Source organism: Topomyia yanbarensis, chromosome 2 (assembly GCF_030247195.1).
Source record: "Topomyia yanbarensis strain Yona2022 chromosome 2, ASM3024719v1, whole genome shotgun sequence".
NCBI lineage: Eukaryota > Metazoa > Arthropoda > Insecta > Diptera > Culicidae > Topomyia > Topomyia yanbarensis.
The window spans coordinates 100,994,277-101,019,610 of record NC_080671.1 but is presented as its reverse complement, the minus strand read 5'-3'; the positions used below and the strand labels follow the sequence as shown (position 1 = coordinate 101,019,610).

The 25,334-nt window shown below is 42.0% G+C and overlaps 1 protein-coding gene across 3 annotated transcripts in view; it reads left to right on the top strand.

The window, feature by feature from the left end:
- LOC131679013 (tyrosine-protein kinase Mer) overlaps nt 1–25,334 on the top strand; it is a 424,032-nt gene that overhangs the window by 143,942 nt on the left and 254,756 nt on the right. The window contains exons 3-5 of one of the 3 annotated variants that reach the window (XM_058959521.1): nt 13,671–13,695; nt 13,930–14,129; nt 14,250–14,391. The exons of 1 other annotated variant lie outside the window; for it this stretch is intronic. In XM_058959521.1, coding sequence (XP_058815504.1) covers nt 13,671–13,695; nt 13,930–14,129; nt 14,250–14,391 — 367 coding nt within the window. The remainder of the gene's footprint in view (nt 1–13,670; nt 13,696–13,929; nt 14,130–14,249; nt 14,392–25,334) is intronic. One more of the 3 variants, XM_058959522.1, reaches the window with a different exon arrangement.

The following is a 25,334-nucleotide window of genomic DNA, read 5'->3' as shown; positions in this document are numbered from 1 at the left end:
AGAAGCAAATAGCGGAGTATCAGCTGAAAGGCTATGCGCACCGTGCAACTCAGAAGGAGCTCGCACTAGCCGATCCTAAACGAGTGTGGTATTTGCCGTTAGGAGTAGTTACGAACCCCCGGAAACCGGGCAAAGTCCGCCTTATATGGGACGCGGCAGCGAAAGTAGATGGAATATCACTAAACACCATGCTACTAAAAGGCCCGGATCAGTTATCTTCGCTTCCCGGAGTTCTGCTGCGTTTTCGTCAGTACAAGGTGGGAGTTTCGGCAGACATCCGTGAAATGTTCCACCAGTTGTTAATCTGTGAACCGGATCGTCATTCTCAGCGCTTCTTGTTCCGGAGCGATCCATCAAAGCCGAAACGAACATTATGGACGTGGCGACCTTTGGATCCACGTGTTCGCCAGCATCAGCCCAGTATGCGAAGAACAAAAACGCCGAAGAATTCGTCGCTCGCTATCCCCGGGAATCCAGAGAAACCACTACGTGGACGACTACCTGGATAGCTTCGAGAGTGTGGATGAGGCCGAAAGAGTTTCCCGCGCAGTCGGAGCAATCCATCAGAAAGGAGGATTCCACCTTAGAAATTGGTTGTCGAACAGTGCCGAAATTCTACGTGGACTGAACAAGGAAGCTACCAACGCCAGCAAGAATCTCTGCTTGAGTACAACGGACGGCGATCGAGTGCTCGGCATGCTGTGGCAGACGACCGACGATGAGCTGCGGTTCTCGATGAATTTGAAGGAGGAAATTCAGCGTGTATTAAATGAAGACGAGCGGCCAACTAAACGACAGATATTGAAGTGCTCGATGGGAATATTTGATCCACTGGGGCTTCTTAGTGTGTACCTCGTGCACGGCAAGATCCTACTTCAGGACGTGTGGCGAGCCGGACTGCAGTGGGATGAAAGGGTGCCGGAAGAAATATTCGAACGTTGGGCTAGGTGGACCGCTCTGTTCCCGAAGATAAGAGATCTGCGTATTCCGCGGTGCTACTTCAAGGAAGCGACCGAACAGACGTACAAACGATTGCAACTGCACGTATTCGTCGATGCGAGCGAAGTTGCCTTTTCTGCTGTAGCGTACTTCAGAGTGATTGACATAAAAGGCAAAGCCGAATGCTCGTTAGTTGCGGCAAGAACAAAGGTCACTCCACGGAAACCCCTCTCGATTCCCCGTTTGGAGCTTCAAGCAGCGGTGTTGGGCAGCCGCTTGATGTCGTTCGTGCAGGAGCACCACAGTGTTGAAGTCAAACAGCGGTTTCTGTGGAGTGATTCCGCAACAGTGCTGGCCTGGTTACGAGCCGATTATCGTCGGTACAAGCAGTACGTTGCCTGCCGAGTAGGAGAGCTTCTTTCTACAACGGATGTAGCTGAATGGCGGTGGGTTTCCAGCAAATCGAATCCAGCGGACGCAGCCACGAAGTGGGGAAAGAACTCATGCCCGAAAGAATGCGACGAATGGTTTAAGGGACCTGAGTTTTTGCGGCTGTCCGAAGACAATTGGCCGGAGCAAGTGAAAACATCAACGGCTCCTGAAGAAGACTTACGGCCCTGCTTGGTGATCCAAGGAGCGACCTTTCCGGAGTGTGTGGTGGATTTCGCCCGGTTCTCAAGGTGGAGACGACTTCTTGGAGCAGTAGCATATGTACACCGTTTCATAGACAACTGTCAACGGAGGCGAAGAAATGAGAAGCCGGAACTACTGCACCTGAGTCAAGACGAGCTGAGAAAAGCGAAGAGCACGATAATACGGATGGTACAGTGGCAGGAGTTTCCCGCAGAAATGGCCTCGCTTACGAGAGGACAAACGGAGTTGCCTAAGACAAGCCGTTTGTATCAATCAACGCCGACAATGGATGAACACGGAGTGCTGCGTGTTGATGGACGAATTCCCGGCGATTCTCCCAAGAAAACACCATGTAACGAAGCTTGTGGTCCACGACTTTCATCGAGCCTGCCGGCATGTAGCATATGTACACCGTTTAATAGACAACTGTCAACGGAGGCGAAGAAATGAGAAACCGGAACTACTGCACCTGAGTCAAGACGAGCTGAGAAAAGCGAAGAGCACGATAATACGGATGGTACAGTGGCAGGAGTTTCCCGCAGAAATGGCCTCGCTTACGAGAGGACAAACGGAGTTGCCTAAGACAAGCCGTTTGTATCAATCAACGCCGACAATGGATGAACACGGAGTGCTGCGTGTTGATGGACGAATTCCCGGCGATTCTCCCAAGAAAACACCATGTAACGAAGCTTGTGGTCCACGACTTTCATCGAGCCTGCCGGCATGGGAACTCGGAGACGGTAGTGAATGAAGTTCGGCAGTACTACAACATTTCACGGTTAAGGACGGTGGTGAAGCAAGTTGCGGCTGCATTCCAGTGGTGTAAAGTCGCGAAAGCGAACCCGAAGGTTCCTCGAATGGCACCGCTGCCTGTGGCTCGATTGTCATCGTTCTGTCGGCCGTTTACCTACACCGGCATAGACTTCTTTGGGCCGTTCTTGGTGAAAGTGGGAAGGAGCGCTGCCAAACGTTGGATCTGCCTATTCACGTGTCTCACCACACGTGCCGTCCATGTTGAGGTTGCCAATAGCCTGTCTACACCGTCGTGCGTCAAGTGTATTCGCCGTTTCGTTTGTCGGCGAGGAGCGCCAGCGGAAATCTATACCGACAATGGTACCAACTTCCAAGGTGCCAAACGTTTGCTGCAGGAAGAAATCGAAAACGAATTGGCAGCGACGTTCACAAATGAAGATACAAAGTGGAATTTCATCCCGCCAGGAGCACCTCACACGGGTGGCGCGTGGGAAAGGATGGTGCGGTCAGTTAAGTCGGCAATGGAAGCTGCTTACAAGAACGATCGAAAGCTGGACGATGAAGGACTGGAAACGTTAGTCGTCGAAGCCGAGGGTATCGTCAACAGTCGAACACTTACCTACTTACCTTTAGACGCTGCCGAAGGTGAGGCTCTAACACCAAACCACTTCCTATTAGGAAGCTCTAAGGGAGTGCGTCAGCCGGCTGTTAACATTAGTGACCCTGCCTATGCGGTGATGAGTTCCTGGAACCTTATACAGTATCAACTGGACATATTTTGGAAGCGTTGGGTTCAGGAATACCTCCCGATGCTCACTAAGCGGATGAAGTGGTTCGGAGAAGTGACTCCCGTAGCTGTTGGAGATCTGGTCCTCGTAGTTGACGACACTCGCCGAAATGGCTGGCTACGTGGAAGAGTGAAGGAAGTTGTGACTGCCGAAGATGGACGCGTTCGGCAAGCTGTGGTTCAGACTGCGAGGGGGTTACTGCGTAGACCGGTGTCAAAGTTGGCCGTGTTGGAGGTTGAGCCAGATGGCAAAACTGGGACCGGTGACCAGTGTTACGGGGGAGAGGATGTTACCGCCAGCACTGCTTCGCAGTGTGAACACGGCCTTACTATGCGAACGCAACCACTGTGAACGCGGCCTAATGCAAGCGGCGCGTCAACCGGTATAAACTGTCAATTGACGCGGGAAGATGACATGGCTTGTCATCAGCAGTTATTTCCGTTTGCACAATCTTTTTTGCTTTGCAACATCGAACGCGATCAGACGTAAGTTAGGAGGCATTTTGCTTTAATCTAAAGTTTGTAAAATTTAATAGTAAAGTTGTTTGCTCTTTTCAGTGTTAAATTGACTTTAACTAACTTACAGCTAGGACTTAAAACTAAAATCACAGATCATTATCACAGTGAGTAGAACTAAAGCTGTACGCATTGGAGCTCATGCTTAACCTAGAATTTGATCACAGATAGTTTAGAGTGGAGGAATAGTCTTCCCCGGATTATAATTGATTCGCACACCGAAATTTGTGAGTTACTTATATCGTTTACATGCGTTATCTAACACTGAATAAAATTACAGCTTTAAGCTGTTTCCGCATCAATTTGCGACAGCTAACAAGATTTCGGATTTCACCTTTTGTTCTCTGAACATCGCGAATAAACTCGTCAACTCATGAACATCGTTTGACTGTCGGCTGTTTTCTTCCCAAATTATGAACAAAAATCATAACAAAAACTAAACATGTCTAGGGAACAACTGTAACCCAACCAAAAATTCGAATGTAACGCCATGTATATATTCGGGGTGAACTAGTTTTTTAGGAACAAAAATAGTTTCAAGAATACGAGTTTTATTATCCACAATTTCAGGAATTTGGTCACGTTTATCGTAAATCGTTCAGTTCACGAAATCATGATCTTTTGTTCATGAATTTATGAACGGAACGTGTACATTTTACGGAATCAAATACAATATACGTGCACATATTTCCGATCAGATAGTGCAAAAATATAGCGATTTCGATCAGTACAAGAGAAGTTATTCGCTTTTGAAAACTGGGAAAATATCTCCGCAGAAATTTTGAAACGGGACCCCTATATTGAAACGTTAGAAGTATTCTACTTCAAAAATTGGACAAAAAGAAAGTTCAAAAGGGGGTCGCTCTTGTTCCTTTGGGATGTCGGTTTTACCCGCAGCGTTTTTAAAATGTCACTTCTCCATTTTTTGGCAACCAATAATTTTTAATGAATTCCATTTTTTGAAACGCCGAAAAAATTATATTTTGTTGAGAACCATTTTAACAAGGATTACGCACAGAATATACAATTTTAGGAGCTTTGTGGAATTTTAGAAAAATTATTGCGCTTATGGCGTGGGACTTGCCCCGCGTTCCCCTAATATACATTACTTACCGGTTCGACACTTAGCTTAATATTCACCGTTGCATATTCGCTGACAATTCTGTTAGCGTTGACAAATGCCGCAACTTTCAACAATTTCATTATTCCAACGCGGGTCCATAGTGTGCTGGGGTGGCCCCCGCTTTAGGAGAGCACTGAAATCTTGCTCTGTTTTTTAAACTAAGGGAGGGTAAGTGATAGAATAAGTCAGGATAACTGTGCCATTTCCGTGTAAAAACAATATAAATTACTATTCGAAACATGAATTGAAAAATAATGGCAAAGTAAACACCAAAGGCTCCGCATTAATTTTTCATTCACAGTCTAATTCCATTGCACAATTTCTGCGGATCAATGTTTCGCAGCAGTATAATTGGTGAGCTGAGTTTCAAAAACAATTGATGTGGTGGTATTCCGGATGGATTAAATAAATTCAAGAACTCCATAGGATTTTTAACACTGTATCAACAGGTTGTTGTGAATGAGGCGGGCTGAATTTGTTTATTGATTGATTACCCGAATAAAGTCTAATAACAAAATGAAAACTAACTTGATATTGTGATAGTGATAATTTTGTGATAATGATGTTGTAGGTAATGATTGCTCAGGTTATTATCGCTTTGGTCGTCTTAACGGTTAGAAGAATCCAAAGTTCAGCACTTTGGTTGGGTTGTCATTCTTTGGTGTCAACCCGATCAAAAATGTACAGGAACCAACCCTTCTTTTTACTGTACTTTATTGTACAGTAATTTTACAATAATTTTCAGTAAAGTCTAATGTCATGCCACACTAAAAGAAAATAATAAACTTGAAAAACATTTAAAAAAAATTTGCTCTAGAACAATGACATTCAATGGTAATTTGCTGAATACAGTCGTGATTCGCTCGTTGGGCCACAACCTCTGTCCAACTAATGAATTTGTTTCGCTAGTTGGACCGCAAATACATCTGATCACATCTCTAATTGTTGTCAGTTTGATTGCCAAAGTGAATTTGACGTGAGATTTTGACATTAAGATGCTTTTTAGTTGGACAGTGGTCCAACCAGCGAATCACGACTATAATTTTAGTTCGATAGTAGCATTAATTGTTACATTTAGCTTTATTGTAAATCTGCTGGACTAATTATACGTGGAACGTCGTAGAAACAGTAATTTTTGTTCTATAATTGTAGACCAAACACGATTGTTAATGTCTACTCGGGAATATAGCTTGATAGAAAAACCAATCATTTTTGAAGTGTGTGGATATGCGTCGAATCAACTTCCTAATTAGATCATCCAACAAAAGGCATGCCCTGATGCGAAACTGGTTGCACGATCCACTGGAAATTTTCCATTGTCAACATTTAAGCTTTGTTTTAAAAAAAAACTTTGCACAGACACATCACCCAATAAAAGATCATGCATTGTTTTCGAAACATATCAAACCCAATGATATGATGACATTAAACAAGAATTGGATTCGTCTGCAGTTGTTGATTGTAGACTAACGGGCAAAAAATGGCGAAGATCGCCGGCTGTTGAACTCTTTCGGCACTTTGCCTATGACCGAATATTGGCTGATTTTACAAGTAGCATTTCCTGTAAGCGCACGGTTTAGTGGCTAGTGCAATATTTATTTATTTAGAGAATAGGAGTAAATAAAAAATGTTTAAAGGTAAAGAAGTCGTTATTATTTGCATTGCGATTAATCGGAAGCTAATTGGTCGGTGTTAAGTCAGACCGGACTAAGTGACAATATATTGATTTCGAGAAAAACGAGTTTGAAGTTTGCATCGCAGCATCCCTTACATTATAATTGGAAATTAAATTCTGCCATAATTCTTGTTTATTGGTGCATATGTGAAATCTGGCAAATCTGGCAAATTTTTAGATGTTGTGCGACTTAGTCCGGTCTGACTTAACACCGACCAATTGATTGATCGGACACTAATCGTGGTATTTTTTAATTCGTTTATTTGATAAGGCACGTTTGCATGAGCTTGAAGATGCCAATTTCTTGTGTTTCATTTAAATTTTCTTAAAACAAGGGATTTACACATTGAAACATTTCTTTTTACAATGAAACTAAGAAACATTTACACCCAAAATCCGACGGGTAATTTTCTATTACTTTTGGGTAAGATTCTATTATCATTTGTGGTAATAGAGCATGCAATTGAGCATTGCTGTATTAAACCCAAATTAGCGCAAAGATACTAAACGGTGAAATGGCAAACATCGGTAGCTGTACATGTACAACCGGAATTCTGGTTGATTTCTGGCTAGTTTCTGTCGAAATATCAAGGTTGCATTACACAAATTTTGAAAATGGATGCGATGCATTTTACCAATAATTCACTTTGGGTTCCAGATTTCTGGCTCCGTTTAATATCTAGAACCCACATATAGGATAGATCACGGATCCAGATCAGTCCAAGGATTCGAACTGGTTTAGTCTGGATCAGGACCACCCAAGTAACCAATAAGCATTATAACGTAGCCTAATATCTGCTTTAGATCCACATATAAAGCTGTCTTAAAGAGTTGTGAAGCCCTAAATACTGATATAATGCTGGTACTATGCCAGAAAAGGCGAAATATAGTGCTATTACTGTGCAGAGATTGACAGCTTGCTTCTGCAGTACTAAAGCTATTATATAGCACCAGCGCTCAAATGTCAAATTTTAAAGCCTTATATTGGCACTACTAATGCTACTAAAAAGCTTCAGTAGGCTGTCATAGTCGGCCATGGTTTTAAAACCATTTCTCATGTTTCCTTTCGGTACGATGAGCAAAAAGGAAAAATTTCAAAATAAAATATTCTGTTTAAAACCGTAATTCACTCTCTTCTAGTGCATTGTAATGAATATCCTTAATAGGTTCTCGTTCTCACATGATATGAATGTTTTACGAAAATTACCTTTAGTAAGACTCGAACTGAGGTACCTTACCTCGTCCTTCACGGTAAGTACGCTGCGTTTGCTGCCTGGACTATACCGCAAATGTTCGATTGAAATGAAATATGCCGAATATAATCTTCAAGAAGAGTTGCAAAACGAATAAAACCACAGCATTACAATAGCATTATACCGGCTTTCTATTTGCTCTATAATGGCTTTAAATGCACATATAAAGCTTACATGCTTTAAATATCCTTGAAGCATGTACGCGTTATATCAGCTTTATATACGCATATAGAGCAAACGATAATGCTATATGTCGGCTGTGCAGATATGCATTATTGATGCTAATATAGAGCTTTATTGCATTGTTAATGCTGTAATGGAGTTTCAATGCAACATTAGTGCAAATGTATAGCCAATAGGGTGGCACGAGGATGTATGAAAAAAATTCAATACCGCAGAACCAAGTTAGAAAAAATCGTAATTCTTCAACGAACTCCTATGCGAAATCTGAATAAAATCTGTTGGAGCATGTTTTAGCACGAATGATTCTAAGTTTGTCTGGAGTTTACTATGAGAAAATAATACATTTTCAATAAATTCATAAATAAGCAGCCTGGTGCCCCTGAAAAATATATTGTATGCTACATTCTATAGATTCAGTTAAGTAGAACAACTTTTTCTAAAGACAGTTCATAGCTATGACAACTGGTTCATGAGTTATTGCAAAATTAAACTTTCGTTGCCCTGAAAGTTATGAAAATAGTGCTGTCTCTGGCTACCCGGCGAGCTGAACCTTCAATCAAGTGAACCTTGACGTATTTGTTGTGGTCACCAGTTATACCGTTGGTGTAAAGCGGAAATATAGTCCAGATGGTATCATCCGAAACATGTGATCTAAAAGACTTGGGATCGAATTGTAACAGAATTATTTTCATATATATTTTTTTTTGTGTGCAATAATATACGTTGAGCAAATTAAAATTGAAGCAAGACTGTAGTGGGAAAAATTCCCATTAGTTTGAAGCTCAATCAACTGATGTTCACCACATCCCTGTGGAGCTAGAACTGAAACTGCTATACAGATTGCCCCGTAAACTGAAGGTAGGTTAATTGAGTAAATCAGGCTATATCTGTCACTATACGCCAGCAAGAATGTCTCCGGCCATGAAGCACGATTTGATTTTAACCAAAACTTTTGAACGAATCATCCAGGGATAAAGGTTGGAGTAGCAATGAATATAACGCTAGAACATAACCTTGCTAAAATAAAATAACACATCAGAAATAACGGTTATGATCTCCCTTGTTACATTATGTGTAACTAACAATTTACATAATAACGTTCTCGCTTTACATGCAGCAAAAAAATTGATAAAATGAAGAACCGAACTCATGTCCTTCAGATTGTCTATTTATGACGCTCGCATCTGAACTATAAATCCGCCTATGCTGATAGCTGCCTAATTCAGTTTATGACTAGCATATCACGGTTAACTTGATTGAGGTATCAGCCAGACTATCCAGATAAATTCAATTTTCACCAACGATATAGACACTTAAGTATTGTGTAAAGTATAACTTTTGAACCAGAAGTCGCAGCCTATTACACTCTTCGGGGAAGTTGTACACGGTACTCGTATCTACCGCAATTAACATAGCAAATATTTTTAGAATACATAGGAGTGTGTCTACGAAATATTAAATAATGTGGATCGTTTATCCATATTAAATAACATACAAACTTTAAACCATTTGTGCTAAAATATAGTGCAACCTATCAAATTAACATTTTGCATGGTTGAATGAGATCGTGTAGTAAGTATTTTTAGATCGGTTCTACTGAATTCCAAAATTTGTGCCACCCTAATAGCCAATATAGTGCAATGGATTAATGCTTATGGTTACTTGGGCAGTTCATGGACCTAACTCATCCCCTTTCCCCTTACCAGGTGCGCACTTGAGCAAGGCCCAGACCTGGATTTAGATACCTACATGTGTTTGAATCAGGGCTCGGGATATGTGGATCCAAACCATAGAACTTGCTTCTCGTACAGGATCCTTCCCGTCCTGTGTCCTGTGGTTTATGTTTTGTGCGCTCGCTACCTTGTTGTTGATGTCCGGATAGAAAAGCGATTTCAACTCAACACGGCATGAAACGCCCAACCAGTTATCACTATTTCGAATCGGTTTCTCGTTTGACTGTTTTTTAAAGCTGGCCGAGTGTGATCCGATCTACAAATACGAAAACGGGTCGTGAAGTGAAAAATGAAACCCCTTATTTCTTCATATTTTGTTCGCTTTGCATGATGACAAGCGAAATGCTACACACTTTAAGAAAATCCGCAGCATTTATATGTATTGTATAAGAATAGATGAATCGTGAAGGATCCCATACTCGACATGAGTGCGGCACAGAGAGAGTTTGAAAGTGTTGATATTACCGTTTGGGAGTTTTTTTGTACCTTTTTTATGTTAAAAGTCTTGCAATAAGGGCATTTATTTCTTATCGTCGTAATGGTATTGCGGTCTAGTTTTGGGTGCAGCTATCTTAAAGTTAGGGATACATTTTTATATACAAAGGGAGCTATATAATTTTATTAAGATTAGAGGGGTCGAAGAGGAAGAGGAAGAAGAAGAGGAAGAGCAAGAGAAAGAGCAAGAGCAAGAGGAAGAGCAAGAGCAAGAGCAAGAGCAAGAGCAAGAGCAAGAGCAAGAGCAAGAGCAAGAGCAAGAGCAAGAGCAAGAGCAAGAGCAAGAGCAAGAGCAAGAGCAAGAGCAAGAGCAAGAGCAAGAGCAAGAGCAAGAGCAAGAGCAAGAGCAAGAGCAAGAGCAAGAGCAAGAGCAAGAGCAAGAGCAAGAGCAAGAGCAAGAGCAAGAGCAAGAGCAAGAGCAAGAGCAAGAGCAAGAGCAAGAGCAAGAGCAAGAGCAAGAGCAAGAGCAAGAGCAAGAGCAAGAGCAAGAGCAAGAGCAAGAGCAAGAGCAAGAGCAAGAGCAAGAGCAAGAGCAAGAGCAAGAGCAAGAGCAAGAGCAAGAGCAAGAGCAAGAGCAAGAGCAAGAGCAAGAGCAAGAGCAAGAGCAAGAGCAAGAGCAAGAGCAAGAGCAAGAGCAAGAGCAAGAGCAAGAGCAAGAGCAAGAGCAAGAGCAAGAGCAAGAGCAAGAGCAAGAGCAAGAGCAAGAGCAAGAGCAAGAGCAAGAGCAAGAGCAAGAGCAAGAGCAAGAGCAAGAGCAAGAGCAAGAGCAAGAGCAAGAGCAAGAGCAAGAGCAAGAGCAAGAGCAAGAGCAAGAGCAAGAGCAAGAGCAAGAGCAAGAGCAAGAGCAAGAGCAAGAGCAAGAGCAAGAGCAAGAGCAAGAGCAAGAGCAAGAGCAAGAGCAAGAGCAAGAGCAAGAGCAAGAGCAAGAGCAAGAGCAAGAGCAAGAGCAAGAGCAAGAGCAAGAGCAAGAGCAAGAGCAAGAGCAAGAGCAAGAGCAAGAGCAAGAGCAAGAGCAAGAGCAAGAGCAAGAGCAAGAGCAAGAGCAAGAGCAAGAGCAAGAGCAAGAGCAAGAGCAAGAGCAAGAGCAAGAGCAAGAGCAAGAGCAAGAGCAAGAGCAAGAGCAAGAGCAAGAGCAAGAGCAAGAGCAAGAGCAAGAGCAAGAGCAAGAGCAAGAGCAAGAGCAAGAGCAAGAGCAAGAGCAAGAGCAAGAGCAAGAGCAAGAGCAAGAGCAAGAGCAAGAGCAAGAGCAAGAGCAAGAGCAAGAGCAAGAGCAAGAGCAAGAGCAAGAGCAAGAGCAAGAGCAAGAGCAAGAGCAAGAGCAAGAGCAAGAGCAAGAGCAAGAGCAAGAGCAAGAGCAAGAGCAAGAGCAAGAGCAAGAGCAAGAGCAAGAGCAAGAGCAAGAGCAAGAGCAAGAGCAAGAGCAAGAGCAAGAGCAAGAGCAAGAGCAAGAGCAAGAGCAAGAGCAAGAGCAAGAGCAAGAGCAAGAGCAAGAGCAAGAGCAAGAGCAAGAGCAAGAGCAAGAGCAAGAGCAAGAGCAAGAGCAAGAGCAAGAGCAAGAGCAAGAGCAAGAGCAAGAGCAAGAGCAAGAGCAAGAGCAAGAGCAAGAGCAAGAGCAAGAGCAAGAGCAAGAGCAAGAGCAAGAGCAAGAGCAAGAGCAAGAGCAAGAGCAAGAGCAAGAGCAAGAGCAAGAGCAAGAGCAAGAGCAAGAGCAAGAGCAAGAGCAAGAGCAAGAGCAAGAGCAAGAGCAAGAGCAAGAGCAAGAGCAAGAGCAAGAGCAAGAGCAAGAGCAAGAGCAAGAGCAAGAGCAAGAGCAAGAGCAAGAGCAAGAGCAAGAGCAAGAGCAAGAGCAAGAGCAAGAGCAAGAGCAAGAGCAAGAGCAAGAGCAAGAGCAAGAGCAAGAGCAAGAGCAAGAGCAAGAGCAAGAGCAAGAGCAAGAGCAAGAGCAAGAGCAAGAGCAAGAGCAAGAGCAAGAGCAAGAGCAAGAGCAGGAGCAAGAGCAAGAGCAAGAGCAAGAGCAAGAGCAAGAGCAAGAGCAAGAGCAAGAGCAAGAGCAAGAGCAAGAGCAAGAGCAAGAGCAAGAGCAAATGCAAGAACAAGAGCAAGGGCAAGACCAAGAGGAAGAGGAAGAGGAAGAGGAAGAGGAAGAGGAAGAGGGAGAGGGAGAGGGAGAGGGAGAGGGAGAGAATAATAATATTAGCTTTCTGTTTGAGGGAAACGGGAGAAAAAGGCATCGATTACAGACTCGAACGGCCTTTTTCAGTAGACATCATGAACTAAGCGTCGGGTTGTCCTTTTCGAACCGGCGATTTCGTATATTCGATGTCGTGATAACTGTCGTTGGAGATGATCGTCGAACGTGTAGGGATTCGATATGAGCCTATACATCACACGAATTAAAATCTCGACCCACATCCATTCCTCTAAACTACGCTTACGTTGATACCTTCGGGATCATAGATCGCGATTCATCTTCCTTAGTTGTCATTGTAGATTACAAGCTAACCACACTTACTTTTACGTTAGGAATAGCCCCGGGAAACTACTTGGGACCGTTGATGTTCCTGCTTTACTAAAAAGACGTGTATTTATTGCTGAAGACTTCTCGCCGGTTCTTTGCATACGATCCTAAAAACTAGACAAACACGTGAAAAGGGCATAAGCCCAAATGAGAGTCTTTCTTTGTCTACGTTCTCGCCCGTCAATAACTCGGCCGCTTTTACTTTTAGTTTCACTCTCTTAATATGGTCACACTAGATAAAAATAACCCTCCCCCCATGAACAGATTAAGCGCTCGAACAGGGATGCCATTATGCCAGATTTATCTAGTACAGACAGTGTTTTTTGCAGCCTCCAGACAAACAGTCAAACCTGCCATTTTGTTAGATATTTAAAGAAGTTGTTACACACAAATTTTGGAAATTTGTGTTATAATTTCCCAAATTTAACAAATTCCGTTGATACACGTTCTATGAAGACTAAAATGTATGCCATATTTTACGTGAACAGGCAGAAAAAGACGTAACTAAACATCAAAGGTCACCGATACGATTTGGAAGCGACGCATGATTTTGTCCCGTCCAGTGCGATTGTCATTCAATTTTTTTTTGCTTAATTCAGCAAAGGGATCACGATTTTGATGACTTTGAGGTCGCTGTCAAGTGACAGATTTTGTCAGACATTTTTACTGCCAGATTTTCTTTTAAAAATAGTGGCCAACCTGCGCACGGGCCAGTTTTCAATTATACAAACACACCGCGAGTGATTTTATGGGATTTATCTTACTATCCAGTTGGGCCAAAAGTGGGACGCCGACCCTGGCGACATAGAAACTTTTTCTAATCTTAGCATATTTTCGCAAGCCTTAGATAATAGAGTAAGAGATTTTAATTATCAAAACCAAACATATTCCAAAATGCCGATTCGTTATACTTTAAACACACATCAGTAGAATGATCAACAATGATTATATTCATTTCGAAAATTTGCGATTTTTCATTCATCATCAATAATCTAGAATCTACCTGCACACCCATCATTCTAGTTACTAACACAATTGTGCTTTCGATCTCTCGATTTTCAGCAATTGCTAGCCTACAATTTGAATGGTAATGGATCACATTTACCGCTTGCAGAGCCTAAATGGTGATTTCTTATGGCCGGAAACTAACATAGACTTCGGCAAACTGCCACCGCTGCTTTTTCCTTCTTTTTTATTTCTTGTTGAGTCGACAAACGACAGTCCGATTTCTGAGTTAGTTTCATGTGATAGTGGAACTCACCATGTAGTGTGTTGCAAAAAAAAAAACCAAACTGTAGCCCGATTCCATTTCGATTCGCAGTGCTTCAAATAAGTGCGGTCCGATTCAGCAGCTCGTCGGACTCTCTGCAGCTGAACGTTTCCTGGGAATCGGCATCACTGGAGGAGAGCTCGCTGTACCAGGTGTCGGTGCATCATGTTGCCACGCCAAACTGTTCCATCGAGCATACACCGTTCGACAACCAGCGGGACATCAAGTGTGCACCGATTGTCACGGAAACGGTACGTGTGTATTTTGCTATTTAGGGTAATGAAAAGATTCACACTTGAAATCGTTGATTATGAAACAGATGAAGGAAAAAGTAGAAAACCACATTCTGAAGCAGCTTTCTTTAATTACAGGAGCAAACGTCGGTATTGATGCCCAGGGATCCACACACTCTGACCAAACATGAATGTGTTATTTTGGCTCTTTGCACGTACGAAGTTGTGGTGAAACCTTTGGATTACATCAAAACCCTCTCCGGAATCTTTCAGGTGCCAGGTACGCTAAAATATTGAGCTTATTTTTTAGCGTTGATAATGCTTTGCTCGACTAGATATCCCGTATAAATAAATACCATTCCAGAAATCTTCGGAACCATTTCCATAGTGAGAACACTATTGATATATTCAACCATTATAATTCAACTATTATTCTACCATACTCATTTTAGTAACCATTTCCAATACCTTTCGTCTATCCTCTATATTGAAGATTTGTGTACTACATTGTACTTTTGTACCAGAGGTTAATATTGCTCTGGTGGTCTTTGTTATTCGTATATCTGTTTACCCTGCTATGTGACGATATCTAGTGAAACGTTTAATTTATCACAGACGATGTACTTATGATCAGATAACGACGGTTGGAGCTCGTGTGGTACGAGCCAGTTTGCCAACTCATGCGTAATAACGTCAGAGCAGAGTGTTACATCTAACACCTCTTCTCTGCCAACTCGTGCAAATGTTGGGCGGTTTCCTGCATTAAGAATATGCAGATTTGTACTACCTAAGTATTCCATTAATTCGGTGCCTCTCAAATTGATATCTGAGCTGCCCCCAACTATGTGGAAATAATAATGCAAAGTACACAGTGTGTACTACACACATTTGACCCAGAGACTTGTAGAGTGCGGTATCTGGTTGTTCCAGCTCCAGAAATGCCCCGTCATCTTTGTTATTCTATCGGATAAATGCTGTAAATAGGTAATTTAAAGTAGAAAACCATTTATCATAGAAACTGGATTAACATTTTTGAAATACTGAGAAGTAGACGCCTGGGAAAAATTTTGCTGCAATCCTTCTCTCAGCAAAAATAGTGTTATTTGCCCCGTGCATTTCCGGGATTCATATTTTCTTAATCCACAAAATAAATCACAAGGGTAAGCGTTAATTCATATTGATTTCACGAATTTGAGGCTAAAAAATTTAATCTTATTCAACCATCTCTTTTTCTCGGTCAAAAACACTTTCTGCACCCGAATGTGCAATCATTCATGTTCATCTTATGGAAGATGAGAATAGGATCTGTTTCGAAGACGAATTTAGCGTTTTATATGATCCATTTCAGTGAATGAAAGTCCGATGGATCATTCGGAAGAAATCTCCTGCAACCGTCAACTCAAATAGAACCGTCAAGCATGAACACGATTATTGCGGAGGTAATGAGCAAATTACTCTTGTTTTCCTCCCAATTTGCCGTGTAAACGATTTGTTTTCCTCCCAATTCAAACGTCAAAACGGTACGCAGCTGTATTAGTCTATGTGTTTTGACAGCTCGCAGTTTTCAGTAGCACTTTGATTTCTCGCACTTTGAAAGTGCGGAGTCCAGGTTGGCGAGAAGTGCGCTATAGAGTTCTATGCAAATGATTTCACTAATGGGATTTTCGATTGATTGACACCGGTGTAGTGTAGTGCACTGGTTTTGCACTTTCTAGCAGAAGTGGCAATGGAACATACACGGCCCTATTCTGCGCGGCGTGTGACGTGAGACGACTAATCTCACCTCACTCTACGTGACTTTTCTCACCCAATTCTGAAGAGTCACTTCGGGTGACGTGAGACGCCCATTTAACCGCAATGGGGAATCTCACCTCACCCGAGTCGACTCTCAGAATAGGGTGAGAAAAGTCACGTAAAGTGAGGTGAGATTAGTCGTCTCACGTCACACGCCGCGCAGAATAGGGCCGACAGTTTTCTGCACTTCTGCTAGAAAGTGCAAAAATGGTGCAGTTGCAGTGCACTCTACTTCACCGGTGTCAATCAATCGAAAATCGTATAACACTACTTGAGGGTTTGTTTTCCTCCAGCTGTGATATGTAAAACTGTCAGTCAATTTAAGCGTTTGAAATCGTTTGCCTGGAGTATTTATAATGGTATTTAAATGCTCTGTGTCACTGTGAAACTTATTCCAGACACTACAATACCGGATGGGTTGGATCCACCATGCAAATAATCCGAATGAAAAGCTTTTTTTTAGATTTGTTTTCCTCCACCTATCAAAAATCATGACAGGTTGAGGTAAACAAATCGTGGAACACACCATTACAGTTACAGATTGTCAAGTACTCTATAATAACAGAAACTGTGTAATTCTAAGTAGTTTCAAAAATCTGTGCAGCACATTGAAAATCTGTGTAACACAGAATCTGGCATTCCTGGAATCGATTTCATTTCGACAGTTACCCAGTCAAAAAGGGCAAGTTGCTGGCTAACGGGGGGCTATTTGCCAACTCGGATGCGCTAATTTCCGTTCAAGTTGCCAGCAAATTGCTGGCAATTAGGGGGCTATTTTAAATGCAACATTTGGGCGATTTGCCGCCGTCATTTTTTTGCCGCTCTACCCGCCCTTAAATCGCCCAAGGAACGCACCATTTAATCGCCCTAAATTGCCTAATACGAAAATCACAAATAATACTTATTTTCGGATTCATTATCTACTCACATAAACTTATCAGTGCACTAGGTACCCGAGCAAAGTCGAACATCAAAATAACAACAAGTAGAAATCATATTTTGATAATAGCATCAAATTGAAATCTTATTTTGCTATCAGTTTTAGATTTTTTAAATATGACATCAAATTTTGATCTCATTTTGCTATCCTTGTTTCTTAGAAGAATTTTCTATGTTTATATTTCCTTGGTGAAACATCAAAGTGAATACATATTTTGATATCAAAAAAAATTTCAACATCTCAATGAGCTTTCAATTTACTCTCACTGATAGCATAATTTGTTTTCTGTTTGATGTCATAGGACAATTTTTCTGCTCTCCATTTTGATCTTTTAACCGTTAAAACGACCAAAATGACAACAACCTGAGTAATCATTGCCGAACATCACAACATCAAGTTTAGTTTTCAATTTGTTGTCAGACTCTGCTTGGGTAATCACCACCAAACTATAGGAAGAATCAATGGTGAAATTGGTATTATACACCAAAACTTACCACAATCTGACTTTCACTAAGACTTTTGGTCAAAGATCTTGTTCCACTATACTTACACACGATTCCACAATTTCCCACATTCGTTGGCCAAATGAAGTGCACTAGACAAACAAAATACAAGCGAGAACACGCAAGTTGTTTAAAATAACAATTTTTAAGCCAAACATGAACCGCCATGTTTGAAAAACACAAAAAACAAGCAAGTCCATTTCAGCCGCCCGAAAATTTGTCTAAGTGTTGAAATCGCCTTTAAATCGCATTCGCAAATTGCATTTGTTTCTAGGGGCAATTAGCACAGGCGAGTTGAGTCAAACGTCAAACTGTTTAAATCGCCTGACAATGTTCGTCCGCATTTTTTTGACCGGATAATTTTAACAGTACACGCAGGGCCGTCGAGAGCCGCGTCGGGCCCCAAGGTTTGTATTACTGCTGGGCCCTTTTAAACCTAAGCCGTCTAGCTCAGCATGAGTTGGTACCTCTTCTGCCATGGGAAATTCGTGAGTCCGTGGTTTCTATTAGTCTCCGGTTGACTCATATATCCACATCCACAGATAGCGTGCCAGACAGGTTAAATTTCGACAGCTTCTTATTCCGTGGTATCCAAATCGGGTAAAATTTCCATAGTAACGATTTTTTCAACTTGCGGGTACTCGGGTGTAAATAACGATTATCGACGTAATTAGAGGCGCACGGTGCTAATTCGTGTATTCGTACCTCGTTTGTGTCATCGCCTATATATACAGAGGTTCTGACTTCATGTTGCCACATTCAACGATATATTTCGTTTCGCAAAACAAACGCTTCTACTTGATTGATGTTCTGAAACATAATCAGCACGGTATGTCTAACATGGTGAAATTGTAGAGTGTAAACATTGGCCATCTTTAGCTCCATTTGTCCTTCTAACAATACATCTTAAGGAAGCCTCGAAAAGTAAACAGGAATACAGTTCGACCACAACAAAACTTATGATCTGCTTATAATCATCACTCATTTTTTCGACATACTGAATTGGAACACGATACATTACTTCTACTGTGCAGACAAAGCAGGAACACGGATTGAGATTATTTGCTGGTAACGGTGGAGCAGTTTGTAGCTTTTGTTGTAAGCAAGATGAGAAGGTAGCAGATGCAGCTCGAAATTCTCGTTTAAAATTATTAAATCAAAAAGATTTTTAATTTACATAAGTTTAAACCGTTTCTAATTGTAGATATTATGCAGGTTTTGTAAATAAACAATGTGCTATGTCTCACGTAGGAACCGGTTTTTATATGCTGTGAGAATATGCAGAACCCGACAACAATATAGAGTAATCATCGCAGTAATCAGACGCAAATTAAACAACTGCGAGTACAGCGGGCAACCGAGTACTGCTGCTGTTGGCTGAACTGAACTGTTTGATTGCTTTAGTTTGCACATTATAATTGGGTTCTTATAGATATCACATGCATCTTTGGCGAGGCCCAAAATTACCGTTCTATCTCAACACAATTCTTTGCTAGGGATATTTTGCTAGAGGGAACAATCCTTGAACGTGCAATTAAAAATACAAAAAATATCCTTTTTTATCACCGGTTAAATAAGGTCAGTCTACCTTCTCATCTCGCATAGAGTAGAAGCTAAAAATCGTTCCACTAAAGATACACGGCAAAAACGACTGCAGACGAATTGTCTTGCTATTGATTTTTGGAAATGTGTTGCAAGACTAGCTACTCGGGTAGTAAAACAATTACTAAACGTACAGATTGTGCTCAATCCGGGAAAAGTTAATGCCCTGTAAATGCACCATATCAAACATTAAGAAGCACAGTCGTGTGTTTCGCGGAACAATGTGCAGCACACCAACGAAAGCTGCCACGTTAGCAACAATATCCTCGTATATAAAGGCCTCCAGAGATATGTGCTTACATGACTTATCTTCACACACCATCGTGATTAATAAAATCATGCCAAGAAACGGAGAAGTGGTTTTCATAACAGCTGAATATTCCCATTTTCCCGGGTGCCCCTAACATTGTTCTTATGGTGAGAATGCTTCCGTACAAACCAACTCCTTCATACGTAACTTTTTATGCTTATCAAGCGAAAATGGGACGTTTCACCAGAAAAAACACTGGTTATGCACCCATGGTAGATTCCTATGCCTATTTCTGCAAAAATATCCACGAATTTGACAGGAACAAATCTTCACTCAACAACAATCGCGCACAGTATCTCCAAGCCAACAACCGGCACCACCATTAAGAATCGAACGTAGAAGAGAACGGATGCGTTTGTCCTCGCGCTCGCATTTCTGTTTGACGCTCTATTGCTTTCTTCGAACATGTTTTGAATTGGCTTCTCAATAATTTATAGTGTATACTCCTTCGTTTGTTTTTTAACATGTACACAAAGTGGAAAACTCGCTTAAGAACGTTTGTTTTAACAAAAGACAACTATCAAATAAAGTTTTCATTTTTTACACTTTCATCATATGACAATTTAATAAGGCGAATGATTATAAAGAAATTACTATTACCATTTGTATCGGAACGTGTTCGACCATCTTCCGGGTTAAAGCGCGGGCCCCTAAATGCGACCCGGGCCCCAGGGTAATTGCCCTGGCTGACCCCCCCTCTCATCGGGCCTGACACGCTTAACGCAGGTGAGCTAAAAATAATTGATTAGAATCATTAGAATGCTTTTCGTCGTAAGATGGCGTACGTTTTGTGCCTTCTATGATTCGTATGAGATTTGCAAGAGTGGTTTATATTGTTATTTATAATATGTTATTACGTATACATTCCAAGTATGTGTGTAAACGTTGAAGCCAAAATTGGAAGGAAAATAATGAAGAAGATAGATTATAAAACCCGACAGCGCGCGACAAAGCACTACTAACCCGTTAAAAGTTCATGCGAACAAGTTTCTAATTATCAAAAAAAATTATAGCTCTAGCATATTCATCCGATTTTAATAATAAACAGGTCGGAACTAAATGTTCTCTCCAAAATTTTATTAAAACAAAAAGGCTTCTGCGTGAGAATGTGGAGTAATTTTCATATCATCAAGGAAAATTTTGTATTGTTATCCCAAAACCGCACTATTCATTTTTAACAAAAGAACATGACATAGCATACCGCTACGTCGAAAAGGTTTTTTTTTTCTTTCCAGGACAATTTAAAAAAATGCTAAATCGGTTAAAAATGACAGCTTAGCCAAAAGTGCCAAGAAAATAATATTTTTGCTATAAGGATTTGGAAGGTACGGTACAGGTACAGAATTTTTCAAACATTGTTTTGTGTTGCATTTGATGAGATCTACAACCTACACTAGGGAGCTTGAAAGGTACAAAATCACTGTAGCACCAGTTGCAAATCTAACAACAGGCAATTCGTGTATTGGTAATGTAAATCAACATTTTGAGGGTAGTATTTATTTTTCGTGTTTTTCTCCCTCAAACATTGGCAGTTTACACAGTTCATTGTTCGTGTCCTGCCAGATGACGTGTATCCACTCGCTTTCAAATTCACCAACCTGTTTACATAAGCTTGCGGTACTCGCCGCACATACGTTGTTAGATCCACATACCTGCACAGCAGTAGTGGTTAAACGATACGTCTCCTTGCGCTCCAAGCTTTTAATGTACGAAAATCGAAAACGAAAAGACCAGTTTTCTTCCACTCCGTTTGCTTTAACTTCATGAAAAGCAATCAGTATATTCAGAGTACTGTTGATTGATTTTTCGTACCAGTCTTCCTTCCACCTCAACCGAAAGGGGGTGAACACAATAATTCCTTACTTGCATTTTAAAACCAAAACCGTTCGGATCCTTCAGCTTTATAGGCCCCATATATACTAGGGTGGGGCAAAATGATCATTTTCTCAGCACAGCACTATTTTGGTTCCATTTGGGGTCCCAAACAACTGTGCAAAATTTGGGGTCGGTTGGTTTTGACCCGGCGTAGCGCATTGCGTTCGAAATTTGTATGGAAATTAGTATGGAAAAACCTACTTTTTTGCATTTTTAATTTTACAGACTACAATTCTTCCTGCAGTATGCCTACAATAAGATAGAAGTGTAGTCCAGGATATGATGAACAACTTTGTCGAAGGATGCATGGTGTTAGAATGTCTCTAAAACAAGTTATAGCTACAGACAATTTAAACGCAGACTAGCGAAGTGTCAAAAGTTGCAGCCAAACGGACTGTTAAAAAGTGCAGCCAAACGAGCATGAGGGCTTGGAGAGGGGAAGTGCAAAAGGAAGCCCATGCAAAGCTTGTGGGAGCTTCCGTGATGCCAGTTCAATGTTGTCTATAAAGGTGTGGCAATCCCGAGGCAAAACTTTTGATGGTGTATGTGAAAAAGGCGATATTTTCAAAATGTTCACGAAAACTCTATGAATACACTATCGTACAGGGGAAGTGAAACCTGGTGACGTAGAACTAGTTGTTTACACATTTTCCATAGTAGTGAATCGTTGGTAATCGTTTCATTTCGATTACATTTGCTGTTTGAATTATCGGATTAACTCGATGTAAAATGCCGAAGTGTGCTATTAAAACATGTGGAATCACCACATATAAAATTAAAACAACCGGTAAGCGAATTACACTACATACATTGCCACAAAACAAGTCCATTCGCCAGAGGTGGTTGAAATTTTGCTGAATTCCTCCAAATACCACTGGCATATACGTTTGCTCGCTGCATTTTAGTGCAGCTGATTACGAAAACCGATATTTACAAAACTCGCGAGCTACTCTCTCGAAAGAAGGTAAGGTGAATAATATATTCTTACTAGTATCAAATATGCTCGAATAAATTTTCCAGCCGTGCCGTTGTTACGTACACCTCTTCCAGAAAATGCATCTGCACGGTCAAAACGAGTCGCCCGCAAAGAACAGTGTGCTTTGGTTGCGGAGCTGCTGGATTACCATGATACGACAGAGAGAAGTCCGGTACTCGTTGGAATTGCTGCAGAGATGGAAAAGCGTGTTTCAGAATTGCTCCAAAACCAATTGGGAAACGACGATTCTGTAATCAGTGTACAGAAAGCTAACAACTCAAATGAGCGCACAGATGAAATCTTCGTTCCTGTGTTGCACAGTACGCTACTGAGCAGTGATGATAATACCAGCAAAGTGGAACGTTTAGTTTTCATCGATGGAGGAAGTTACCAAAATGGCATACGATCACAGAGTTCCGTTCAGTGGTAAGCGAACATCAACGAGTAATCCGTCATACGTCTCCGAACCTTTGAACGGAACGGATCGTTATATTTCACAGTGGTGTTCGGTGTGTAAATTTTAGTGAGTCAAGGTCATCCTTTGTTCGTTCGTTAGCTGCCGTTCTGCTGGTGCCGAAAGTAAATCCAGCACATTGTTTTCGCTGGTGCGGAACAATCGACGTTGTTTGCAGATAAGTTTTGCTTTATTTTTTTTCCCTCGTTTGCTTTCTTTCCTTTTCCCTACTTTTACTCTACCTTGTAATCAAATAATAAGACACATTCCCGTTTATATAACGCTCTGCCCTCGTGCTTAAATGGCCGAGGGCGAAATACCATCTGATGTAATCATGGAAGTCCCTGATCCCCCTAATACTCGCATTGCTCCCCGTATAAAGCAGTACCCAGAAGGTTCCTCTGGGCCATGGGTGGTATATTTTCGGACCGGAGAGAAACCGGTTAATATTTTAAAACTTTCTCGAGATCTGACTGCTAATTACCCGGCCGTAACTCAGATAACACGTGTTCGGGCAAACAAGATACGTGTTCTAGTGAGTGATCTCGGCCAGGCAAACGCGATTGCTTGCTGTGAGCGCTTTACGCGGGAATTTAAAGCGTACGTGCCTTGTGTGGCCTGTGAAATCGATGGGGTAGTGTCCGAACCGGGCCTGAAATGCGAAGAACTGTTGGAGCACGGGGTTGGCTGCTTTAAGGACCCCTCTCTTGAACAGATTAAGATCTTAGAATGCAAACAATTGTATACCGCAAACACCGAGGGAGGTAAGACTACCTACTCTCTATCAGGCTCGCTTCGGGTGACATTCGCCGGGTCCTCTCTTCCCAACTACATCCTCCTTGACAGGGTTCGCCTACCAGTTCGCCTGTTTGTACCGCGAGTCATGAGCTGCAGCAATTGCAAGCAGTTGGGCCACACAGCCACATATTGTGGAAATAAGAAACGATGCGGCAAATGCGAAGGAGAGCATGAGGATGACTCTTGCGACAAAGAAACTGAAAAGTGTATTTGCTGCGGGGGCCCTTCACATGCTCTTAAATCATGCCCTGCGTACAAGCAGCGCGGGGATAAAATTAAGCGCTCCCTTAAGGAACGCTCAAGGCGTTCTTATGCAGAAATGCTAAAGAATGCTTCGCCATCTGTCCTGTCCGAAAATCCCTATGCTGGTTTGGCTAACGTTGAGCAAGAATCTGACGACCCACGAGAGGGAACATCTTTGGTTAACCCAGGGGAATCCAGGAAGAGGAGAAATCCAGCCTCCCCTACATTGCCCCGTAAGGGTGCCAAGGTGTCGTCCACTCAGAGTGCGCCATCTACAACCAATAAATCCAACGGAAGTGATGCACAAAAGCCGAAGCAATTTGCTCCAGGACTTGGAAATATTAATTCTAACAAGGAGTACCCACCACTTCCAGGGACATCCAAAACCCCTAGTGTCCCCTTTTTTCAAACAGATACTCAGTCCAGTAGCGGACTAATGAAATTTTCTGACATAGTGGACTTAATTTTCACAGCTTTCAATGTTACTGATCCTCTTAAAAGCCTTCTGATACGTTTTCTCCCTATAGTGCAAACATTTTTGAAGCAATTGACTACTAAATGGCCCCTCCTTGCAGCGATCGTATCCTTCGATGGCTAAGTCATCGAACGAGGTCACCGATTCGATCACTGTTCTACAGTGGAACAGCAGAAGTATCCTCCCGAAAATCGATTCCTTTAAATTTTTACTAAATAGTTTAAAATGTGATGCTTTCGCATTATGTGAAACTTGGTTAACTTCCGATATACATCTCAACTTCCACGACTTTAATATAATTCGTCTGGATCGAGAAAACCCCTATGGAGGAGTACTTTTGGGGATCAAAAAGTGCTATTCTTTCAACCGAATTAACCTCCCTTCGACACCAGGCATTGAAATTGTCGCTTGTCAAGTTTTAATCAAAGGTAAAGACCTTTGCATTGCTTCCATCTACATTCCTCCTAGAGCCTCGGTAGGGCACCGAACGCTTTGTAATATCACGGAATCCTTACCGGCACCGCGGCTAGTTCTGGGAGACTTTAACTCGCACGGTACGGTATGGGGCTGTCTTCATGATGATAATAGATCAACATTAATCCAAGATCTTTGCGATAATTTCAACATGACCATCTTAAACACGGGAGAAATGACGCGGATTCCTACACCACCAGCACGCGCAAGCGCGTTGGATTTATCGCTTTGCTCGACATCGCTACAGTTAGATTGCATGTGGAAGGTGATCCCTGATCCCCACGGTAGCGATCATTTGCCTATCGTGATTTCAATTGCTAACGGTTCAAGACCATCGAAAACAATCAATGTCTCGTATGACCTCACACGGAACATTGATTGGAAGAGTTACGCGACCGCGATATCCGTTAAAATCGAATCCACTCAAGAACTTCCTCCGGAGGAAGAGTACAGGTTTTTGGCTGGCTTGATTCTCGACAGTGCGAATCAAGCTCAGACTAAACCAGTACCCAGTGCGAATACCCATGGACGGTCTCCCACCCTGTGGTGGGATAAAGAGTGCTCAGAGCTGTACGCGGAAAAGTCCACTGCATATAAGGCCTTCCGGGAAGACGGGTTACCCGCTAGCTATCAACAGTACGCGTCGTTAGAAAGGCGAATGAAGAGTCTAATGAAAGCCAAAAAACGCAGTTATTGGCGCCGGTTCGTCGACGGGTTAACGAGAGAAACAGCGATGAGCACTCTTTGGGGTACGGCTCGACGTATGCGTAATCATAATA